Below are 25,677 nucleotides of genomic sequence, written 5' to 3'. Positions count from 1 at the left end.
TGACGCATGCCTCTGGTCTAATAAACTGGTTTCAACCATCAAAAAAAATTATTAATTTTTAACATAAATGAAACCAAGTAATATATACTATTCTCTCCTATAACAATATCTCATGGACATCTTTCTGCATCAACAGACACAGCATGGCATTTCATTGTGTAACAGAGGTCTTCATTTAATGTATCTTGGCATGTTTGTGCAGGCATATCTGCAGGGCAAACTCCTAAAGATAAAAATGTTAGATCAAAGTATAAGCTTAAAACACTTTTTTGAAGGATATTGCCAAATTGCTCTCCAAAATGGTGTCAATTTTCATCATATCCGATGGTGTATTTTTTATTGCAATACATTTAACATACTACATTGTGTAAATTTCAGCTGGACCTCCAGTAGACTATTTTTTTTTGTTTTTATGTTAATTTATTTTTGAGAGAGAAAGAGACTGTGAGCCGGGGAGGGGCAGAGAGAGAGGAAGACACAGAATCTGAAGCAGGATCCAGGCTCTGAGCCATCAGCACAGAGTTTGACGCGGGGCTCAAACCCATGAACCATAAGATCATGCTCTAAGCTGAAATCGGACACCTAACCGACTGAGCCACCCAGGCGCCCCTCCAGTATACTATTAAAAGTCTCTGTCTTGAGGCAGCTGTGAGGCTCTGTCAGTTAAGCGGCTGACTCTTGATTTCAGCTCAGGGCATGATCTCACAGTTGATAAGACTGAGCCCCATATTGGGCTCTGCCTTGATAGAGTGGAGCCTGCTTGGGATTCATTCTCTCTCTCTCTCCCTCTCTCCCCCCTCCACCTCCTCCTCCTCCTCTTCTCCTGCATGCAGGCACACACACACACACTCTCTCTTTAAAATAAGTACATTAACTTTAAAAATAAAAAAGTCTGTTTCTCCATATTATTAACAATATTGGTTATTATCACTTAAAAATATTACTTGCAGAGGTAACTATATTATATTGTTTTAATTTATATTTCTCTACTTGTTAAGGAGAATAAGCACCTATGTTTTTTCTTGGATTTGCATATTACCACACTTTATCTACTTTTCTATTGGGTTGTTAGTATTTTTCTTATAGATCTATAATTGTTCCTCATATATAAGTCATTCTTTAATATAATATGTATGCATGTATATATGTGTATACATATCCATCAAGTTAGAAATATTGCTCCAATTTGTTTTTTACCTTGATATGTTTGTTATGCATACCTTTTTATTTTATGTGCCAAATTTATCAATCTTTTCCATTATGTCATCTCAGTTTATCATGTCTTATTCCATAATTACTTTTAAAAGAAAACCACTTTTTTACTACTGTTTTTGTGGCTCCTTCTATCCTTTTTTTCTTTCTTTACATCCCCATTTTTGAACGATGTGCACATTTGTATAAAGAATAAGGTGAGAATAGTGCTATGTTTTTTCCACGTGGCCCATCATTTCCAAGCTGGCCCATCATTGTTATCTAACAGTCCACCTTTTCCTCATGGGCTTGCAATGCACCTTCAGAAAGCTATGCTCTAAAAGGAGAACTTTAGGGTTCTGCTGCATCACTAGGTCCAGTGTTCCTTCCCCAGAGAGTTAGACACTTTGAATATCAGTGAATGAAGGTTAGAGGATGCAAATTCATGCCATTTACCACCTCCTAGCAGAAGCAAAAATATTTTGCCTCACATTACAGTCTTTTGCAAAATCTTTTCACATAATAGCAGAGAGAAATTTGTATTTCCATTAGTCTTCTAGACTTCCCTGCAATTTAGGTAAGAAGAGTTTTGTTTTTGAATCATCAAAATACAAAAGCAAGCTCAGTCTTCATTTATAATACTAGACTCCCCCACAGAAAAGGAATAATGAGAAAGACTTAAGGGACTACTCAGGAGTCTTTTAAAATTGTTCTGAAAGCCTCCCTCAGGTAGCAACTCCATTTAGGGCTCAGTAAATATTTGTTGAGTAAATAAAAATGTCAGTCTCTTATAACTACCATAGGAAGGAGGGGCTCCCTCTAGACCAGCACTGTCCAACTGAAGTATAATATGAGCCGCATGTGCATTAAAAAAATTTAATAGCCACATTTAAGAAGATAACAAGTAAAATTAATTTAAATAATATTCAGTCCACTTTATCCAAGATATTACCACTCAACATGTAATCAACATTAAAAAAATATTTTAACAGTTATATTCTATTTTTTGAAATCCAGTGTGTACTGCATAGTTATGTCACATCTCAATCTGGAATAAGCACACTTCAAGTGGTCAGCAGCTACACATATTAAGAAGCACAGCTCTGGACTCTCAGGAGCTGATGAGGGGAGAGGAACTACACCGAAGGTGGCTGTCTCCTGAGGCTCAGTAAGCACAACAGATTTGCCAAACAGAGAAAGGGCAACTTGAAACCACTCCTATGATCTCCCTTGGTCCACATCTGTAAAGGCTCCTGAGCCCTAAAGTAGTTCACTGGTAACAGGGGTTACTCCTTTCCCCAGCAGGGCAGTAAGGAACAGACTCAACACAGCCTTCATGACATCCTACCGGGGAAAAGGATTTTCAGAGTAACTGCTCCACTGCACTAGATTAGGAAGGTGAGGAACATCCGTTATTTAGCTCCTCACTTATCTTTTTTTTAAATGTTTATTTATTTTGAGAGAAAGAGACAGAATGTGAGTGGGGTAGGTGCAGAGAGAGAGGAAGAGAGAGAAACCCAAGCAGGCTCCACACTGTCAGTGCGGAGCCCAATGCAGGGCTTGAACCCATGAACCATGAGATCATGACCTGAGCCCAAATCAAGAGTCGGTTAGTTAACAGACTGAACCACCTAGGCACTCTTGGCTTATTTTAATTATCCTCACCTCTGTTGGCCCCAGCTGTTAAAAAATAAACAAACCAGAATTTTCTTTTTCAGGTTTCTGATTCTGAAACATAAGGGACAAAAGGAATATTAACTTCACTGAAAGTCTAAAAAGAATTTTAGCTGTGGGAGCTGAATAAAGGATTGTTCAAGAAAACCACAGGAAAAGCTCTGAACATAAAGTTGAAAGGTCTGGGTTGGAGTTAGGTCTCTCCTCATTGGCCAAGTAATCTTGGGGAGACCATTTACATTTCATGGCTTCAGTTTCCTTAGGTGTATAAAACGAGGAAGGTAATATCAATTCTGTACACCCCAGGTAAAAATGAGTACAGGTTAAAGTGCTCTGTAACCTATAAAGCTCTTTATATGAATATGAGTTATTCTCACTATTCTCAGAGAGATCCCAGCTGGTCCTTCACTTGCTCCATTGCCCTGGGCAAGTCACTTTTGTGTGTGTGTCTATTTGTCATATGTAACATGAAGTTGGACTTAATGATATATAAAGTTTTATTTCTATGCAAAGTAGTGGTGATACCCCTTCTCAACCCAAAACAAAAATATCCCATTCAAAATACTCAGAGGCAGAGACCTCTTTGTCAAGTATAAAGTCCTCAGGTCCAAGGTGACCAGAATCAAACCTAAAACCTTTCACTCATTCAAATATTTTTGAGTGACTATTATAAGCCAGGCATAGTACTGTGGGGGGGAAAGGGGGACACAGAGAAACATCCCCCACCCCCACCCCCCACAACTTATGAGAAAAGAGACCTAGGAAATAGCATGATGGATTTCTAACATTAGGGTAGGAGGTGTAAATTCACATGTCAGCAGAGCTCAGGCAGGGCTCATTCAATGAATGAAGGCCAGGGATCAACAGGGAGCAGTGGACTCTATGGTACATTGTGGAGTGTCTGTCATTTCTCAAGAGGCAGCTGCTTGCTGGTGTCAGTTTGTGTTTTTTTTTTTTTTTAAGGAAAGCTAGAAATTTAGGCCTGTGTAAAATCTCCTGATTTTTCCATCTTAACAATGAATTAAAACAAACCCAGTCTGTAAGCCAAGCATAAAAGTCATATGGGGCCATTATCTAACTAGGGAAGAAAAATATGGAAGATAGCAGAGGTAGGAGAGAAAAGCAAAACGCACTCAGAATTTCAGGCTACAGGGGAACCTGCATGGCTGGGTTGGTTAAGCATCCGACTCTTGGTTTGGCTCAGGTCATGATCTCATGATTCACACGTGTATGCTCAGTCTCTCTCTCTCCCTCTTCAAAATAAATAAACAAACTTTTTATGAAAAAGTTAAAAAAAAGAATTTCGGGCTACAGAAAGGCCTTGTAAAGTCTCCCAGACCAACCAACCAATATGCCACAAATGAAAAAGGCAAAGAGTTTCAGAGAGATTAAGAATGGTGATTGTGATGGTTAATATTAAGGGGGAAAAATAAAAAATAGTGGTAGATGTCTCTGGGAGGATAAAACAACAAAATGAGAGCTAAGAAAAGGCAGTAGTTGGCAGCCAGGAAGGCAGTTTCCAGGACTGAAGTATTGAAAGCCTAACGGCAGATAATCAGAAAACAGAGGCACTCAGCAGGTGAAAGTGATTCTTGTGAGAATTTTGGCAGGGAAAGGAAGGAAAGAAGTAGAATCATAATGTGAAAGGAGTGCAGTCAAGAAAAACAGTTTTGAGGTGAGCAAAAAGTTGCTCATCTCCCTACATAAAGGGGGAGCCAGGAGGAAACCAAACTGAGCTACAGAACAGAAAAGATACATGTGTGACCAAATTCCTAGAGAAGGAAAGGTTTAGGAGGAGGAGACAGAAACTGCAAAGGAAGAGAAACACTTCATCTGTCAAGATGAGGGGGAGACTGTGAGCAGCAAATACGCAGAAGGATTCAGAGAGAGGAAAGCTCTACCCTGAAGGTTAAAGCTAACGAGGCAGTCATAGCCGTTACTGCTGAAACAACAGGTTTACAATCTTATTATGGTGCCAAGGACAGAGACAGTGGTAATTTAGAAGTTGGACTCAGTTCAGTTCTCTGTGCCCACTGACTCTAACCATATAGTAAGTAGGTTCTGTGTGAGTCTCTTTCCACATGATGTTCATTCACCGAATGCACACCACAAATAAGAACTGTCGATAAACCAAAAGGATACATTCCACGCACACATTTTATTTTCTAGAACCTCATTTCCAGATGTAGTATTACTACATCTGGAATATGTATCTCAGGAGGTTAAGAATATGCAATTGCCATTAAATTCTAACTAATAATTTGTCAGTGTGAAATGACGCAGTGACAGATTCCACAGTGATACATAATCAGTTAATAAACCAATGAACAGAAATTTCTCCTAGTACCTAAAGTGTGTGTGTGTGCGAGAGAGAGATAGAGAGAGAGAGAGAGAGAAAGAGAAGGGGTGGGAGGTTGTAAGGTGTAGGGAAGGAGGCTGATCACAAAGAAGGAATCCGATACAGAAAAATACCAAGACTATTGGCTATCATGACTTTGCACTTTTGTTTAAGATCTTCCTTCTCTGCAGCATATAAAGAAAGTTTTGCTCCACACATATGTGAAACCTAATAGGTACACTGCCACTAAACACTATTTTAAAAGGCAATGCTGTTTTACAACACTTAAGAAAAATTTTCCGGAAAAACATTCGATTTCATTTTAGAGAGGCTTGTTCCCAGTGGTTTAATAATCAAGATACTTCTGTTTATGCCATTTATATGCCACATAAGCACACAAATGTACAGAATAAAACAGAATATTCATTCAATCTTCTTCAGGATCCAAGACAGGACTTAACCTGGGTTAATTAAAATGAATCTAGTTTGCTTCTTAAAGTCTAGGTACCACCAATTTTAGGATGTATAAAGCAATATAACATTTTAAAGTATTAAAAAATTTAAAAGGTCTTAAAATATAATGGTTTTAATTAATTTTTGTGATTTTTTTTTCTTAAAAAAGGCAACCTCAGGTATTTGAGATTGTTGAATAATGAGTCATTTCTGAATATTAACCTTTTAAGGGTTAGAATTTGAAAAGCTGTCATTATTCTTGATGAAAAATCAAAATATCCAACATACTTTTTAAGCAAAACTTGCTAATAACAGTGATTCTGCACCTGTATTTGGAACACTAGTATTGCATGTGCCATAACGCTGGTGCAGGGCAGAAGTGTGGCGCATCAATGGACTGCAGAATGCTTCCCAATTACTGGCTGTGTGTTCCTAAACAAGAAACTTGTTTAAAAGATAGGAAAAAAATTAACTAAATTATGATTTAGCTACCAGAATGTTTATTTTGTAGTAAAAAATCCTGATAATTAGTAGTAGTATAATAACGTAGGGAATGGCAAAATCAAGTGTTAAAGCATAAGGGGAAAGAATGGAAAGATATTTATCAAAATTATATGTGATAGGACTAAGGGTTATTTGTTTCCTTTCCAACTGTTCTACAGTGTGATTATATTACTGAAATAAAATCATTAAAAATATTCTTTATGTAAGATGTGGCTCCCAAGGAACACAGGAAAGCATTAAATCATCTACACACATAATTATACTCTTAGCATGTGCCAGATCTATAATGGTACAAACTGAGTAACATAGAAGTTTGAAGCAAGGAGGAGGCTGTTTTGTTTTGTTTTGTTTCTGCACAGGAGACTTAGGAAAGAAGGGCTTCATGAAAAATGACAGTATTCATCTAGACCTTGAAGAAAGAGTAAACTGTCTACAGATAGTTGGACAAAGAAACATCCCAGATGAGCTGTAAAGGCAGCAATTCCAAGGTATGTTTTCCAGGAACAATCAGCAGATCAACTTAGGGAAGGCCCTGGGTACGTATAGGGAGATACAGGCAGGCTAAGTAATTTGAGGGTTCCTTGGGGAATCATTGTGGATGTTAGACACCAGTTGGTCATTATCCTCAGCCTCTGATGAAGGCACCACAGGAGACCTGCATTTTTATGTTCTCTAAAGCTACTCAGAGTACTGGAAACTGCCCATTCATGCAGTGAGAATTCAATAAACATTAACTGATCTTTAGAATCTCAGCTCCCTGAGTGTTTTCCTGATAGAAAACAAAAAAGAAACTCTTAAATTAGAAAGAGGCTATTGAATAATAGATGGAGCACAAACTGCCTTAAATAAAGTTCTTTACCTAATTTAAAGGCCTCTTTGTCAGATTGAGTCTAGTCAAGTTGCCTCTAACCATATATATTAAGCAGTTGTTCCTGGAGTCCAGAGGAGACCTGCCTCTGCCCTTAGAAATTCAGAAACCAGTGCTCATTTTTCCTTCTGTCATTGTGGCAGAAGGAAAAGCAACAATTACTTGTATCAAGCTGATAACATTCAGAAGATAAGAAAACATGCACTATGAGATGGAGCCCACTGTGCTAAGGAAAAAAAAAACTACCTCAATGTATTCAGTTATAAGAATTAAAAATGGCAGTGTGAAAGAAACATCAAAATGAAGCAGGTATTGCTAGGAGAGCTATTTAAAAAGGAAGTGGGAGGCCATTAGGGAAGCAAGGCTTATGCATGTCCCCACCTGAAAGAAAAGATGACTTCAAAATATAGGTCACTGTCAAACCACAAGCATCCTAGAGCACCAGCTGCAATGCTGCCATTTCAAGAGAAATGAACTTTTTTTTTTCTTTTACTTAGGAATGGACTTTTTGCTTAGTGATAGCCCTTAGCAACCAATCATGTACAGATAGGAATAGCTTCAGTTTTTCAGAATCAATCATCATTCTTGACAATTTTTGTAGCTTCATTGGAAATTCCCCCTTTGCCTTTAAAAGCCCTCTTCTTTTCTCCCCACTTCAGAACACATTTCCAATTCCTAGTCAAATCTGTGTCACTCGAACTGCAATTCTCAGACCCCAGGTAAAGGCCTTTGGTTTGCCCTTCAGTCGTGCTGCATTTCTCACTGGATATCATATGGTGTCAGAAACGGGATCCAAAGTGACTAATCTTCACCTCCACCTCTGCTGTTGCTGCTGTGGATTCAAGGTGCCTACAAGGTGCACTCTGTTGTCTCCTGTGGTTTGGGGTTACAGTGGTTGCTCTCTTGTTTCTGAACCTCCCAACTCAGTCAAGGTTCAGTTTCTATTTTGGTGTCCTGTGTTGCCAGCTTTCATTAACAGAAGATTTTCTGTTGTGTCTCTGGTGAGTACACACTCTTTGTTAAAACGGGTAGTTCACTGTCTAAAGAGGAGGCTACTCATCAGTTCCCTTCTGGAATTCTTGCTGGCTTTATGTATAAAAACTATGGACCTTTGTCCTATAAATGTTTGTCATGCTGAATGATGATTACTCAGGATAACTTACAATTGAACTGGCTCACTTGGGGCTCTTTTGAAATTCCTAAATTGGTTTATCTGTGCAGCCAATTGAAAGAGGTTGTAAGACAAAATACCCTGAGCGGGGAAACTTATTTTCACTGACATTTCAAGGGTTGCACAAATACTTCCAAAACTGCTGAAATTAACCAAGGCTAATTCTGAGCTGTCACAGAGATTTACTAAATTGGTAGAGTCTTTCAAAGGCTCCTCTGATATCTCTGCTCATATTCCCTTTGCTCTTCCTCCTGCGTGCCTACCACCTCCCAATCTTTCACTAGGTAAACTTCCTTTCTCTAATGACTTAGATCCTGGGCCACCAGGCTTTGCCACTCCCTTTATGGTTAAACCTAACGAAGGTGGTTCAAGGATCCCCGTCCATGAGCTCTACTCTTTGGACAAAAATGGAACCCTGGGCAATCACTAAAGAGTTCCCACATCCTAAGTATAATCCTATAACTTTTGCAAAGGAATTTAATCTAGTGGTCCAAACTTAGCAACTAGGTTATTCCGATCTTTAACAACTGATTTACCTGCTCCTCCTGAAGGCAGAGTAAATTAGAAAAATCCTCGTGAGAATTTCAATAAGTGGAGAGCAATTGACCAACTGAATATTCTCAAACTAGCAAAAAAACCCCACTTTATAATGATTCCTAAACATTTTTTCTAAAATTATTGATTGGAAAAAGACCTGACACCGCACTCAAAACCTGATGAAGATGTTTATGATTAATCATCTTGAAAGAATCTAAAAACAATTATTGCATAGATTCAATTAATTATGAAATGCTCACCCTTTTTAACTCAACCTTCATGAACAGGTTAGATGAAGAACTAAGCTCATTTGTTTAACCTTAGCAGCTTAACGGAGCCATTATGGATCTTTATAACCTAATCAACTTGCCTGAACAATTAGCCAAATGATCCAAAGAAAAAATTAAAAAGTCACTCAAGTTTTAAGTGCCCAGATTCAAGCTACCCAAATAACGAGCTTACAAATGTGACACTTAACAACCAAATCTGTCTTCCAAAATCCACCAAGCAAGCCATCCTTAAAGGGTTTTGCCACTAGTGTAAAAAGCCCAGACACCAGGAAAAGTTTTGTTTACAGTGAAAAGGCTCCTATAAGACCAATAGTCTCTGAAACCGTAATTTCTCCCAGGGATTCCAACCTAAATACTCCCAACAATAGAGATGCCCCAAGGATTAAAAGAGGATTTTTCCCTATACTTTTGACTAACTCCCTGGGGAAAATAGACTTACTCACTGGGAATGAAGTAACTAAGACCCTAACAGACACTAATGCCACATACTCAGTCCTCATCTCCACTAGCCTCATCCTTCCTCTTTACTGGAGTACTAAAACTACACAAATGGTGGGTGTTTCTAGTCAACCCATGACCATTTTGAAATTCCTTCCCTTTCAATACAAGCCCATTGAAGGAACTCATGAATTCCTTTTAGTTCCCTCTGCCTCTATTCGCCTCCTAGGACAAGACTTTCTTGAGCATACAAAGCTCACATTTTCTTTTTCTCAAAAGAGTGTTTTTACCTCTTCAATTGACAATCCTCAAGAAGACTTGTCCATAGCTATCGCAGTCTTCTCAGGCACTACAATTGAACCAAATCCCTTCCTAGATTCCATTCCACCTGAATTATGGTCTAAAATTGCAACAAAGGGGGCACCTGGTTGGCTCACTCAGTTAAGTGGCTGACTCTAGATCTTATCTCAGGTCATTTCAGGGTTATGAGTTCAGGCCCTGCTGTGTTGGGCTCTAAGCTGGGTGTGCAACCTACTTAAAAATAAATAAATAAATAAATATGCTACTGATATTGGCTACATTTATTATATACTACCAATAACAATATAAATTGATGAAAATAAGCCCTTGTTTAATATTTACCAATATCCTTTAAATGCAGAGGCTACTCAAGGAATTGAACCTATTATTGAGGAATACATTAAGCAAGGTCTCCCAGTTTCTCATACAATTCCTTGAAATACTCCTATCTTGTCCAAAAACCTCTTGGAAGGGAATGGAGGTTTGTCCAAGATCTGAAAGCAATAAACAACACAGTTATACCTCAGCACCCAGTCGTGTCTAATCCTCACAACTTCCTTTAAGTCATATGACCAGAAAGTAAATTCCTTGGAGTCATAGATCTCTGTAGTACCTTTTCCAGTATTCCTATCAATTCCAGAAGCCAGCTCCTACTTGTTTTCACTTGGGAAGGACAACAGTACACTTGGAGTGTAATGTCTCAGGGTATACACTGAGAATCCAACCTATTTTTCTCAAATCTTAATCATCAGTAAAGAGTTTCCATATCAGTCCTCCCTTCTATAATATGTAGACGACTCCTGTGTTCAATTTCTGGACAGGCATTTCTCAAAACAACTTCCATCTCCTTCAAGAACTAGCAAAAAGGAGACACAAAGTATCTAAAGAAAAACGTCAATCCTGTAAATCCCAAGTTAAGTATCTGGGACATCTGATCACTGACCACGGCCTTCTCTGGATCCCAATAGATTTCAAGGTTATCTTGACCCTTCCTGCTCCCAAAACCAAAAGACAGCTCAGAGGGTTTGTAGGGTTGGCAGGATATTGTAGAAACTATATCCTAAATTTCTCTGCCATGGCCAGCCCTTGTATTCCCTTCTTAGCTGACCAAACAGAGACTTTTACATGGGCAGAAGGATCTCAGGAAATTTTTAGTAAGATAAAGCACAAAGAGCCTATAAAACCTTCCTGCCCTGGGGCATCCTATTGATTACCTTCTTCCCTTTTGTTCATGAAAGAGAAAGAAATGCAACTGCTGACTCTGAACTGCTTTATAGGAACCCCCTCTTGAAAATATTGAATTAATTTGGCTTGCTGATGGTTTGGTTTTAGGTAAGCTAAAAGAAGAAACAAGTCAATATCAGGCTGGTTACATAATTGTATCCTTAAATGTAACAACTGAAGCTGACTCAATGCCCCAAGCAACTTCTATCCAACAGGCAGAACTTAATGCATTAAGTCAAGCTTGCACCTTAGCCAAAAATAAAACTGCCAATATTTATACTGACAGTCAATATGTCTTGGGTGCTGCCCATGACATTGTATTGCTTTGGAAACAAAAAGGTTTTCTGACCTCCTTTGGACAAAAGATAAAAAAAAAATATAGCACTTATGTTTTAAACTTTTAGGAGCCATTCAATTACCTAACTTTCTGGCCTATAAAAACTCCAACACCCACTCTATGGCAAACAAGAGAAAAGCATTTCTCTGATGCAATCTGCCAGGAGAGCATCCCTAAATTTAGCCCCTAAGATAATCAGGGCATCCTTAACCTTGGCTGAGTCCTTTATCGATAGGAAGGGCCAACTTCTAACAGCATATTTGGTGCACAATGAGGTAGGCAAAAAATGTATTGAACAAGAATGCAAATTTAAACCAAAAAGAAATTTATGGATAGGTCCACGTGGATGGCCAGTTGTCCCTGATTGCCTGCAGAGAAACAAGTATTAACAATAAATACATCCATGATTATCAACGATTGGAACACTGACAAAAATGATCTTGTGGGGAAACCAGTACTACTGAAAGTCATCTCTCAAAGTCGGTTCCCAAGTATACCGGAAATAACAAATTTGTTCAAAACACACCCCTAAAAATCCATTCATGCCTCTGTGGAACATTTTTCCTACTCTTAGGTCACTTTGTTATGTGGCAAATGGACTTTATCCAGTTGCAGCCTTCTTAGGGATACAAATTTGTATTGGTAATGATCTGTACGTCTTCTCATTGGGTAGAAGCATTTCCATACCACACAGCCACAATCTTATCAGTGACCAAAATACTATTGGAAAAAAAAAGTATTCTTGCTTCAGAATTCCCTCAGAACTCCAAAATGACAGAGGTTTTCATTTCACTGGTCAGGTAATTCAATTTGCAAAATCCGGCACACCCTACATTTTGTGTTCACCATCCCCAGTTCTCAGGGCTAGTGGAATGTACTAATAGGATTATCAAATATCAATTGGCAAAACACATAGAATCCTTTAAAGTGGCTAGGCCCAGAGCTCTGCCCTTGGTGTTGTTCAACTTTAGGTCCACACCTACAGGAAAAAGCAGGTTGTCACCCTTTGAACTAATCACTGGCAGACCTATGAGGCTAGATGGAAGGAATGTATGAACCAGCTTTCTGAAAAGGAGACCTTTTAATCTACTACAAGGAATTCATAAAAGCCCTCAAAACTAACTTATAGCTGAGAGCAACCTTTTCACAGCATGTTCCCAGAAGACAAAGACATACATTACCATGACCTCTAACCTGGTGATTATGTCTATTAGAAACATCATCTCTGGGGGAGAGGGCAAGATGGCGGAGAAGTAAGGAGCTCCGTACTTGCACTCGCGCCCATACATCACACAGAAAAGATCTGAAGACATTGGAAACCTTACAAAACCTGAGAGATTGGGAGAAAAAAGACGCAGAATCCACTGAGAGAGCCTTCTAACCGGACTCCGGCTTAGAACACCCTGCGGGCAAGCCCCCGCCCATGCGCGCCAGCCCGACCCAGAGAAGGAAGCAGCGATTCTGACTCCGCTCCCAGAGCTCGGCAGGGGGCCTGGAATTGCCCGAGGGGGCTGCCTGGGAAGCTGTGTCTAAGGCAACTTCAGCGGGGCGCGCGGACGGGGATTTGGAGATTGGAACTGCCCTGGGTTGAAGAGTGCAACCAACTTCGGCTGCGCCCCTGGTACGGGGAGTTTACACCCCCAAAAGAGTGAGGAGCAGCGCTTGCTTCGAGAAGGGACTGGAGCACAGTCACTCTCCTCCCCACAACCGCCGAGGCAGAGCTCCCGCCTGAGGCATTGGATCACGCCACGCCCATCCCTGCCTGAGATGTGCTCTCCTCCCTTTTTTTTTTTCCTTTTTTTTCTTTCTTTTTTTTTTTCTTTTTTACTCTTTCTTTTTTTCGTCTTTTTCTCTTTTCTCTCTTTTTTCCCCAGAACACTGACCTGATTAACTCTGGTCGCCAGCTTGCTTAAACGTTCACGAGTCCATTGTGTAAATGTAAATTCTACACCTACTGACATTTTCAGCTATTTCTCTCAGGAGTAATTAGACTATATAGTTTCTCTGGATAATTCCAGCACCCTTCTCTCACCTATCCAACCATATTCTACCCTTTACCTCTTTGAAAAAAGCTTCTTATCCCTTCTGCCTGTTCATTCTATTTCCAATTGTGTCTCATCCCGCCCTGCTTTCTCTGTTTCTCTATGCTCCTCAACCAGCACTGCATACACACGGCTATTTAACTGTAGCTGGGAAATCTGGTTATATCCTTTAAACCGTTCTTTGTCCATCGGTTTTCTTCTTTTTTCCTTTTCCTTTCCCCTTTTTGACCCTTTTATGTATTTTATATTCCCTATTATTCGCCCTCCCTCCTCCATCTTTTCTCTTAACTTTTTCGTTTTCCCTCTCGCTTTGCATGTTAGTTGAATTAGCCTGTGCGTTTGTGTGCTCCTGCTCCCTGTGTGTTTGTCTGTCTGTTTTCTTTTCCAGGGCTCCCTCAAGAAACAAGCTAGAGTGCACAAGGTGGAGAGTCCCAAATATCACTACGAATAGGAAAATAAAATAACCAAGGTCCCAACAAGAGAGACCAGGGGATACCATTCAAAAAACACTCTCTGAAAGGGTGGGCCCTGGAAAGTCAAAGAGCCTTCTTGGATATAGCAGTGCTCATAGAAACAGAGAGAATAATAGGTCTTTAAAACCAACAAGAGCCGGAAAGCTAACTAAAATGACGAAACGAAAGACCTCTCCTCCAAAGAAACTCCAAGAAGAAATGACAGCTAATGAACTGCTCAAAACAGATATCAGCAGCATCACTGAACAAGATTTTAGAATAATAATGGTAAAATTAATAGCTGGGCTTGAAAAAAACATAGGGGACATCAAAGAAACTATGGCTACAGACAGAATGGAAAATAAAAATAGGCACGAAGAATTAAAAAATGCGATAAATGAGATCCATAATAAATTAGAGGCCTCCAATGCACGGATTGAAGAGGCAGAAAGGAGAATAAGTGATTTAGAAGACACCATTATAGAAAAACAAGAAGCTGACAAAAAAAGAGACAAACTGATCCAGGAACAGGAAAGAAGAATTCGAGAGCTCAGCGATACGGTCAAACGCAACAATATCCGTATCATAGGAATCCCAGAAGAGGAAGAGAGAGGGAAAGGTGCTGAAGGAGTCCTGGAACAAATTATAGCAGAGAACTTCCCCGACCTGGGGAAGGAAGTCAATGTGGAAGTACAAGAGGCTCAGAGGACTCCCCTCAGACGTAACCTGAATCGATCTTCTGCACGACATATCATAGTGAAAATGGCCAAATACAAGGACAAAGAGAGAATTTTGAAAGCAGCTAGGGAGAAAAGGGCCCTAACATACAAAGGGAAACCTATCAGAGTGGTGACAGACCTATCTACTGAAACTTGGCAGGCTAGAAAGGAATGGCAGGAAATCTTCAATGTGATGAACGGTAAAAATATGCAGCCAAGAATCCTCTATCCAGCAAGCCTGTCATTCAAAATAGAAGGAGAGATAAAAACCTTTCCAAATAAACAGAAATTGAAAGAATTTGTCACCACGAAGCCAGCCCTACAAGAAATCCTGAGGGGGATGCTCTGAAGGAAAGGTTGCAAGGAACAAAGATACCAGAGACACCACCACAAACATGAACCCTACAAAAGATACAAAGACTCTAAACCCACATATTTCAATAATAACACTGAATGTAAATGGGCTGAATGCTCCAATCAAAAGACATAGGGTAGCAGAATGGATTAAGAAACAAAATCCATCAATATGCTGTCTACAAGAAACTCATTTTAGACGGGAAGATACCTTCAGATTAAAAGTAAGGGGATGGAGAAATATATATCATGCTACAGGAAATCAAAAGAAAGCCGGAGTAGCGATACTTATATCAGACAAACTGGACTTTAAATTAAAGACAATCACAAGAAACATCATCTCTGTGAAGACACCTTACAGCCCTGATGGAAAGCACCATACAGACAGCCCAGGAACACCTTGAAGACTACTCAGCCAGGATTAAAAGCATATGACACCTGATATAGACTGCTTCCCAAGAATCTGGACCAGGGTATATTAAACTCTTTAGCCAATGAACATTCATGGAATATTTGGTATCCTACTCCTTGTTACAGCAATAACTGCACTCTGCTTGATTCTTCTTTTCCCTCCTGGTTTCAATTGCTTAACTCTATTTAAAGGGTTCTGATTTTACTATACACAAGGATGATTCCCCTAATCCTACTCATGCTGTCCTTAGTTCACAGGGAAATTTGGCATAAAAAACCCTTATTTGGTTATCCCAGACTATGGCCGAAGGAGAAAACTGATCTAATTGTTGGATATGTCATCATTAGCCCCTTACCAACTATGGTAACTTTGTTACACCTGTCAATAATATTTCATCCCTTCTGAATTGTACACATCAAATAACCCCTTCAGGATCCACTTACTGTGTCAAGACAGTTTTGCTGCCAGGCAAAACATATCGCCATGATTTTGGGTCCCCCTGTGTAATGGAGTACCTACATCATCCATAAGCCCTCCTTTATCAATGGTTTCAATCAAAAATAAATATCCTTCTGTATATCTTGCCCTGACCCCTCTATATAACACCTTCTACCAACTAGAAATGAGATCTATAGGCTGGGCAAACAAGCCACTCAATGCCTGAAAAAATAATTAAACTAACCTACATACAGATTCCTGGTTTGATTATATACACTCTTTCATACTGGTAAACAAATCTATAAATAACCAGATACTAGCAGGTGTACTTTGTGTACCCTCAGGACACATATTTGTCTATACATGTAAAAATAAACCATACACATTCAATCGCTTAAATAGGCTCCTCAGAAAATGTCTCCTGGGTTATTTAACAACTCCATTCACAATTCTTAAATTAATAAGGTTCTCAAAAACCAGGAAGACAAAAGAGAGTCCTTAATATAATTAAAGGTTACCCTGATAAAAACCCCTCTGAATGAGGACAACAGGGCAGCCACTCACAAGACTGTGACCTTCGGGGGTTGGGGGGGGGGGGTAGGTTGTCACTCCTTTAGAAACAGCATGGTTTGGGGGAATTTTTAGCTCCTGGCCTGGGATGGTACCTTCATGGAACAAATACCTGACATGAAACCTATCCCAAACTATAAACAGAATGGCCAGACCAACCACTTAGGGCCAGTAGAGCTCAAAAGAAATCTTTAGATTTTCCTTCCTGTGTGGTCCTTGACAACCCCATAGCTTTAGACTACCTGTTGGATATCCAAGGAGGGCTCTATGCTATCACAAACACTAACTTTTACACATAGATTAATGCATCCAGCCAGATGGAATGGGAGGCAACTAAACTTTTCAAACTCACCAAATCCCTAAAAGAAACTCCGTCCCCTGGAATTACAAGTTGGTTTGACCTTAGATTACGGTATTTACTCAGTTGGCTTCCAACTGGGATGAGGACCACCCTAAGAATGGAGCCACAGATTTATTACTCATTGTTTTATTAATCTCATTGTCTTAATGCAACTTAATTCTTTGCATTTCTCAATGCTGTACCACAACTCAGGAAACCAAAATCATTGCTCAAAGGTTTAAAATGATATGCAAGCCTACTTATGTAGACTTCCTGATGCTCCCATCATAAATTTGATAAACTGCTCAAGTGAAGACTGTGCCTAAGGTTTGTCTCCTGAAAACCTCCCTGTTGCATAAATGTGGTCACAAGTTTCCCTCAAATAGGCCAATCACCCTGCCTCCACTTTCCCTCCTCTTGTGATTTTCTAAGAATGAGCCTTCCTAGTGCAGGATACCTATACCAATGTCAGATGACCTATTAGTTGATCATCAAATCTCTCCAAGGAAAGATTTTAATCAAAGGGAGAGCAATGTGAAAGAAGCATCAAAATGGAGTCAGTCTTGCCAGAAGAGCTTTAAAATGGAGTTAGGAGGCCATTAAGGACATTTATGCATGTCCCCACCTGAAAGAAAAGATGAACTCTAAAACATAGGTCACTGCCAAACCGTAAGCATCCTGGAGCACCAGCTGCAATTCTGCCATTTCAAGAGAAATGAACTTTTTTCTTTTACTTAGAAATGGATTTTTTGCTTCATGATAGTCCTTAGCAATCAATCATGGCCAGTTAAGAATAGCTTCAGCCTGTCAGCACCAATCATAATACTTGACAATTTATGTGGCTTTACTAGAAATCCCCTCTTGCATTTAAAAGCCCTCCTCTTTTCTCGCAACTTTGGAACACATTTTCAATTCCTGCTCAAATCTTGTCTCTTGAATTACAATTCTCAGATCCCAAATAAAAGCTGGGATTTGCCCTTCAGTCTTGCTGTATTTCTCAACTGACAAAAATATGATGCCTAGCATCAGAGTAATTCGCTCTTTCTGATTTCTCAACAATGACTCTAAATATCACTTATAAAAATTAATTTACTTCAGAATTGAGAAAGAAATGTGGTAAGCAACATAGTAATTCTGCCTTTCTGACTTTCCAACAATTTCTCTAAATTTCTTTTGTAAAAATTAATTTACTTCAGAATTGAAGGGAAGGTTTGGATGCCAAGCAGTATAGTTATTCTTTCCAACTTCCCTCAAATTTTCCTTCATTTCTTTTTTACAAAATGATTTCAATTAATTGAACAATCTACTTTGTAATTTTAAAGAAACAGAATACATTCAAAAATATGATAAAATATCTTTTTAAACTGCTCAATCAACTCTCTCTGATTTTAAATCAAGAACTATTATTTTGGTCTTCTGCTCTCATTATTCTCTAGAGCAAAGGCTTTTAGGTTACGAAAGAACATTATTACTATTCAAAGCTCCTCCAAAGGTCAGTCACATTGGCAACTTCAAACTATGTATCTAAACCTCTACTTCTTACTTCCTGGAGCACAGATGAGATTTCCCAATTCCCCAACTGTGTAGAGGAGGAAGCTAGAACTCCTTAAGGCCACTTGTGCTGAGACCCGCACATATGATTTTCCACTATTATGGCTGATAACACTTCATTCTATTCCCTAGCCACAGAAACATCTCCCAAGATTTGCCTATGGGTTGTTTCTAAAAGTTGAACACAACAAATAACACCTCATCAAGTTACATACTAAAAATATGTGCAGTTTATTTTATGTCATTGATAATTCAATAAAGTTATTTTTAAAAATGAGGATCCTTGACAATAAGACCCCCTAATTCTGCTCAAGTAAGATTACTCTTTTGAATAATCCCAAGCAGGGGAAAATTCATCTCAGAAAGTATTAGGGGATCTTCTGTATATTAAAGATGAATAATTAATAGAGGCTTCAAAATCTAACCCACAGAATATGGCTACCATTATTTGGTCTGGAAAAATTCTAAAGCAGGCACAACCAAATCCTCACTGACCCTCATTTAAAAAAAAAAAAAAATCTCACTAAGGTAACACAATAGACCTTTCAGCTTTGAGAAATGTAACTTCCTAAAATAACACTAAGATAAATCAATGATGAAATATATGCCTAGGTAGTGAATGATGGGAGTATTAGCTAAAAAATGTAAAAGTTGGCATCTAAAAACCAATTTGGTTTTGGTTTAGAACCTTTCACTCTCAAGGTTGTTAGTTGCTCATTTATATAACCAATAGTTACTGAGAGCCTACTATGGGCAGATGCTGTACAAGGCTGTACAAGGACCTAACGGACCAAGGTAAACCAGAAAGAAGACAAGGTATTGCTCTTAGGAGCTCACTTTATACTGGGGACAGGTAGGGTTGGGAGACAGTAACCACATCAACAAATAACTTATTAAAGGAATAATAACAATGGTGATAATCATCACATTATACAGCTCTTATACATCACTTATACAGCTCTTAATAGGTGCTAAGGCACTGCTTATAAGTATCATTGGAATTAACCCACCCTATGAAGTGGTTCTATTTTACAAATTAAGAGAAAAGGCCCAAAGTCACTAAGACAGTTAGTGGTAGAGTGAAGATTTGAAATCCTGTCATCTGGATTCAGGACACAAGTTTTTCCCCACAATCACACCATCATGTGTGTGAAGTAAAGCAAGCAGAAGAGGAGGAACTACTATAGATAAGGTAGTGAGGAAAAGTTTGTCAGAAGAAGTGACATTTGATCAGAGATCTAAAAAATGAGAAATGCAGCCCTCAATTCTGATAGTGACTTAAGGGTAAGAATAGTTGTCTACTGGGCCATACCAACTTCATGCCATCTGCACAAAAAGAATGCTTATATTTATATTATATCTATGGCACAGGCACAGGTTGGTAAATAATTAAATCTTTTGGTGCTATTAAGAAAACCCGGCAAGTGATATTTTAGATGAATGACTAAGAATCAACATAAAATGATAAACTTAATGAAAATTTATAGTTCACCAGAGCCTATAATACACAATGGTTGAAAAACATCCCAAATCTCATATTTAACATTTACTTCATTCAAACTTTTTTGTTTGCTAAGAATCATGCCATACTTGTTCAAAGGACTGCTAAACTTGAGTGAATTAAAGACATTGTTAAAGTCTTCCATCTTATTTTACAGAAGACTGGTATTTTTGAACAAATGAAGAAAAAAAGCTACTGGTTTCTTTCTTTTTTAAGCTGCATTCAGTCCTTGACAAATATACCCTTTATACATATTTTGGCATGGTGTCTTCAAGAATTCCCCAGATTTCCCTAAGAGACCCCTACCCCTCACGACTTTCCAGCTTGCTCAAGTCTAGGCAGATCCGGTTTAGGCAGAATAGAATCCACAACATCTATGACTCACCCTCAATCTTAGGAGCTTAAACAAAGACTCCAAGTGATAAAACTCAAGGCCATTTATACAGCCATTCTTTGCCCCACTCATTCCCCTCAACCAGAGGCTCCATCTCTGTTCAAACCGTGAAGAATTCTGTACTTTTAATAAGGGGTCATTTGTTTGCAAGTTTCCATACCATTTTATCACCTTATTCTAATACAGGTACAGACTGTAGTACACAGTTACGTCATGCTGAGAGAGAAGAAAAAGGACAACTGAAGACAAAAAGGGAAGGCAAACTATTTGAGCAGTATTTCTATTTCTAGCTCAATCCTCCCACTCAATTCTTTTTACTGACCTCTAATACTCAGCTCCTTTCAATTTACCCTAACCCTCTAATTCTGCAGCTGAACTGCTGACCCCATGATTCTACTTCAGATCCACAATCCTATCCCTCGGCCCATCCTGTTTAGAGTTTCTGCCACAACCAAGTTCCTTGAACATTTCCATTATCAAAGCCAACCAGCCAGGAATTGAGGGGGCAGCTTCTGCTGAGATCAAAGAGGTCACTCTGGGACTCAGAATTCAACTGTGAACTCATTTCTCTCATTATATATGGTGATAAGATTCTTTTATTTGATCATACTACAATACTCTGGCATATTCTGGATTACAGACTAACTAATCTGAGCTCCAAACCACTATGCATAAAACATAGTATGCCAGACCCTTCAAAATATATTATATATTTGGTCCTCCCAGAACATGTTGGGGGGTAACAGTTTTTGGAGCAAAATGTATGTTTATAAGATATTAGAAAATTATTTACAAAGAGATTTTTATAACACAGCCTGTTTTTTTACTGGGGACAGTCTGGACCCTGAAGTGGTTTACAGAGCAAGAGAAAGGCCATTATTCAGGAAAAAGGCTCAGTTTTTGATTCCTTGTAACTGGCTTTACCCCATCCAGACTGTCTTATAAGACAGTCTATACTTTATTTTTTTTTTTTAAATATTTTTATTTATTTCTAGGAGAGAGAGAGACAGTGTGAGCAGGGGAGGGTCAGAGAGAGAGGGAGGCACAGACTGAAACAGGCTCCAGGCTCTGAGCTGGCAGTCAGCACAGAGCCCGACGCGGGGCTCGAACCCACGAACCGCGAGATCATGACCTAAGCGAAAGTCAGACGCTTAACCGACTAAGCCACCCAGGCGCCCCTAAGACAGTCTATACTTTAAATAGTTGAATTTGCTAGGTTGGTATTGAAATCCCTCAATTCCCCTAAAGGCTAAACCAGGTGTTATTAATCCCCAGATGTTCTGCTCCTACCAGAAACTTCAATCTAATGGCCTGACATCAAAGAAATGTTCATAGTCTCTTAGAGATAGATGATTTGTTTACCTTGTCTTAAATGGCAAAATTCTGGTTCAAATGAGAAAAATACTGACTTGAAAGAAAGAAGGCAGAAGAATGAAAAACCCTTCCACTGGGTAGATGTTTATCTTTCCAACTTAAGTTTGAATAAATAATCCTAATGACCCGAGTGACTCACAGTGACTCTGGATTTGCTGGGGTGGATCTTTTACACCTATCTGCACAATTCTACACCTGCTCAGTAACAAAAGTATAGCAATCCTTTTTCATGCATCACAAACCAAGTATTGGCATGTAATATTGATAATACCTAACAAGTAAAGACAGGCTTTCATTACTAATCTTGTGCTTACCCATGCTTTTCAGTGTAACTATTCAAATACTTGGAAGTGCTTATAATTTTCCATGACCCACAGCCAGAATAATAAATAATGTACAGGAAGGATTGCCTGAGATGTAAGAAGTTTCTTTTCTGTTGTTTACTTTCAAAGAAGAAAAAAATATTTCAATAAACAGGAACATCTGAAGGGTATGGATAAAATTCAAGACTCATACATGGTTTGAATTATTCTTCCATGGGTATACAGTAGTCAAACTGATTTTTAATGAAATCTTTGGCAATCTTACTGTCTATGGGAAAAATTGAGTGCTAACTACAGTGACACAATTTGTAATTTTAGTTTTCAAAATCATGCCAAAACAAATGCCTCACATAAAAAGATGGGAAAATAAGTTTTGGTGGTGTTTTCTTTTTTACATGCTTAAGATACATGCTTTGATATCTTAAACAACAGAATTACTTTCAATTCCCCCCAAACAATCTGTGTTCTCGCTTACTTTTTGGCTTTTGCACATTCTAGTCTTCCTGCATGGATGTTCTTCCTGCCATAAAAATGTTCTTCTTCCATTTCTCTTAGTTAACCCTTATTTATCCATTACACAGATGGGAACTCCCATCTTCCAGAATCCTTCTGTGACTTCAGCTAGCCTTATATGGTTGATTGGGCTGTGTCTCATTCTTTAAAAATACCTTCAATTTTCAGCAAGAAATCCTTAGAACTGAAGGACATGAATGCTTGTGATACATGATCCAGGTCTCTTGTACACTGTAACATCCTATGTCATTTTCAATTTGTGCTATTCTTTAAAATAATAAAACCATGTTACTTTACACATACTTCCTATAAAGATTTCACTGAGTCACGCTGCTGGTTAATGCTGATTAAAAAGGAGGAGAAGGGACTGAGGTGTTGCTGGGATGACATGGGGGAAGATTCATTCACTTACTTCATGTTTATTATAGGCCTACTCTGCAAACCACCGTTCGGGTTCTGACGAAGTGGCAGATAATGAAAGAAATAGGTACAAAGATAAACTCACTTCCCACCTTACTCTGAAGTTATCAACCAAAGCTAGCAAACAGAACAGAACATCTGCAAACAATATAGGTACTGATAGGAAGCATACAGTAACATTTAACAAGACACAGGAATGCTTTTGGCAGGGGGATAAAGTAAAGGGCTTCAAACATTTCATAGTCTTCAATAACTGTAGGTTGGATGGAGGACTTCTTCCTAATCCATCCAGTGATCTGAACAGGGCATTCCTGATGCTTTGTGTTGTGAAAATAGTGATTTCTTCTCCTTCCCCATCTCCTTCCTCTCCTTCTAGGTTTTTGCCTTTCTTTTTTTTTTTTTTTACTCCAGTTTTATTATGATATAACTGACATATAATACTGCATTCCTTAAAGGGGTACAAACTAAGGATTTGCTGTGTGAACATATTGCAAAATGATTTTAAGGACTTCGTAATACGCAATTTGCTTAATTAAGATTCGTTTACTAAGCTGAATACTAACATGATTGAATTTTCTACAGACTAACTTACCTCAACATATGAAATTGGAAATATTCCTATTTTGTCCGCCAGCATGCCTTCAGCCCAGTTTTCATCCACTCTGCGGATCACAGTCAGAACATCATCCTGAAGAAACAGCAAACATTAGTCTCTTTGATTCCATTAAGCTCACCACTTAATTTTCCTATTCAATAAAGGTACTCAAGTTTTAAGAGTACATGAATCAAACTGTTATGACATATCTTTGGTACATGAATTCAGTGCTGCCACAAACTAAGTGGCCACTACAACCTGTTGGTTCATTTAGACTGTTGTAAAACTATGCACTCCTTCTATACAGGCGTTGGCTGATTATTACGTTTAGATCCACAAATTACACAACCTCAAATGCTACCCGCCCCAGCCTCCTGAACTTCTGTCTTAGACTGATTCTCAGGCTCTTCTCACATTCTCCTGATAACACACCAAATACCCCCCGCCCCCTTTAAATGCATATCCTACTGCTTTTCTTTATAAAAAACACTGTTGTGTTTATCTACTTAAAATTCTAAAGCATTTTATCAATTCAATATACTCCTGTGTGCTTTCAGCAAAGTAAGGAAGCAATGATGTTTCATTTTGTTATTCGTAATTCAGTAAGTTAAAATCCGTGAGTGGCACACATACCTCTGTAAAATAGCCTAGAATTAAATTTAGGCTATAAATATGAAAACGATACCACAAAGAATATCAAACAAAATTATCTTTCATATAAGAATGGTCAATGCACAAAATCACTTTTTTGTGACTTTAAGAAAACTGCTTCCAGGTATTTTTAAAAGCACAGGTATTTTTAAAAACTATTTTATCTTGTTGAAAAAGGAAATATAAGCCATATTCCCATGTATTCAGGTCCAGAGGAAGAGCTGGCAAACAGAAAATCTTATTCTAAATGTACCTTTGCAAATGGAAGGCAATCTTTGTCTGCTTCCTTGTCTTTCACTTCAAAGTCATAAAGTGCTTTGCACTGAGGTGGGGGCTGAGGTAACGGTTTGATAATCTGCACAAAGTTGGTGGGGAAAAAGCCATGGATCCCATTGACTTCCCCATGGTACCAATTTTCATCCACTTGTCGCCGCAAAATGATGATGTCACCTTTGCTGAATTTAAGGTCTCCAGGCTCTTTCCCTTCGTAGTTGTATAACGCTTTGGCACAAGGTAACTGAGGTATACCCTTAGGGAAAAAAAGATGAGTTTTAATTAAAGAACAATCCGAAAATGTTTGAAAATTTAACTGTATTATTATTTTTACTCAAGTTCAACTCAACACAGAGCGCAGGTCTTTGCAGTTTAGCAGGTGGGAAAATGAAATACTTCCTGGAGGAAGTGACACATGAGCCAAGTCTTCAAGGATACACAGGAGTTAGCCAGGCAAAGCTGGAATAAAAGATAAAAGTGAGGCATTCTCATGAGAGGGGACAGCACCAGCAAAGACATAGAGCACGCTGGGCAGAGGGACTGAATTTGATAAAGAATGCAAGAACTATAGAATATAAGGTGTAGGAGAAGTAGACAGAAGCTAACTCATGGAAGATCTTGAATGACATGTTAAAGAGGTTCAATTGCTGTGTCCTTCAGGCAATGACAAGCCCTCACAGGTTTGAAATACAAATGGCCACGAGTAAGAAGGATGTGTCAGGCAGATGAGTCTGGCATGAGACCGGGAAATGGACAGGAAGTGGGCAGGCAGAGAGATAGCTATGTGCAAAGCACAGGCCTTAACTAGTAGAAATTTTTTTTAACAGATTAATCTTTCTAATGAAGTAGAATAATAGGAAGAAGCATTACTCATAGTACTGCCCTCTCCCTGTGCTCTTCCATCTCCTCCATCTCCCAAAAAAAGTGGATCAAAGTTTCATACTCTTGAGGCAACAGAACTTCATAATATACATTTTAAAAATTATTTTGGTTTCTGGTCAGAGATTTAGAGCCTGGTCTGCTCCTAAGCCAAATTTCTTTTGTTAAATATTTTTGTTTGGCTTAAGGGGAATAGTCAATTCTTGGCTCTCAAAAGGCTACTGGCAATCATCTTGTGTTGGCTTGATCCATGTGATGTGTTTGGTTAATGAGAGCTGCTCCAGAGGCCAATATCCTAAGAAGACAGGAACTGAGCCTTCCAGAAGTTTTGAAACCCTCATATGCCCTCTGACTTTTGGATCCTGACTTAAGATCCTGCCTATGAAGGCATGACTTCTGTTATTTGACTGTGACATAATCTTATAAACAATTCTGCTGTGCCCCTTGGTTTCTACAGAAGGAAAATGCCTGTCAGGAACTCTGCTGCCTCACAGTATGAACTTTAGTCATATTCCCCTTCAAGGTCAAATGCTGTGGAAAGATTCTAATTT

At 38.8% G+C, this 25,677-nt stretch overlaps 1 protein-coding gene across 1 annotated transcript in view; it reads right to left on the bottom strand.

Moving 5' to 3' along the window:
• The window catches only part of SH3RF1 (SH3 domain containing ring finger 1), a 182,609-nt gene that overhangs the window by 42,300 nt on the left and 114,632 nt on the right, over nucleotides 1-25,677 (bottom strand). Inside the window, exons 3-4 of the mRNA XM_039251510.1 lie at nucleotides 24,228-24,503; nucleotides 23,321-23,416 (exon numbers count right to left, since the gene is read on the bottom strand). Of these exons, the coding sequence (XP_039107441.1) occupies nucleotides 23,321-23,416; nucleotides 24,228-24,503 (372 nt within the window). The remainder of the gene's footprint in view (nucleotides 1-23,320; nucleotides 23,417-24,227; nucleotides 24,504-25,677) is intronic.

Source organism: Hyaena hyaena, unplaced genomic scaffold, assembly GCF_003009895.1.
Source record: "Hyaena hyaena isolate Hyena2069 unplaced genomic scaffold, ASM300989v1 scaffold_391, whole genome shotgun sequence".
In the NCBI taxonomy this organism is placed as follows: domain Eukaryota; kingdom Metazoa; phylum Chordata; class Mammalia; order Carnivora; family Hyaenidae; genus Hyaena; species Hyaena hyaena.
This window is presented reverse-complemented; position numbering and strand designations above follow the sequence as displayed.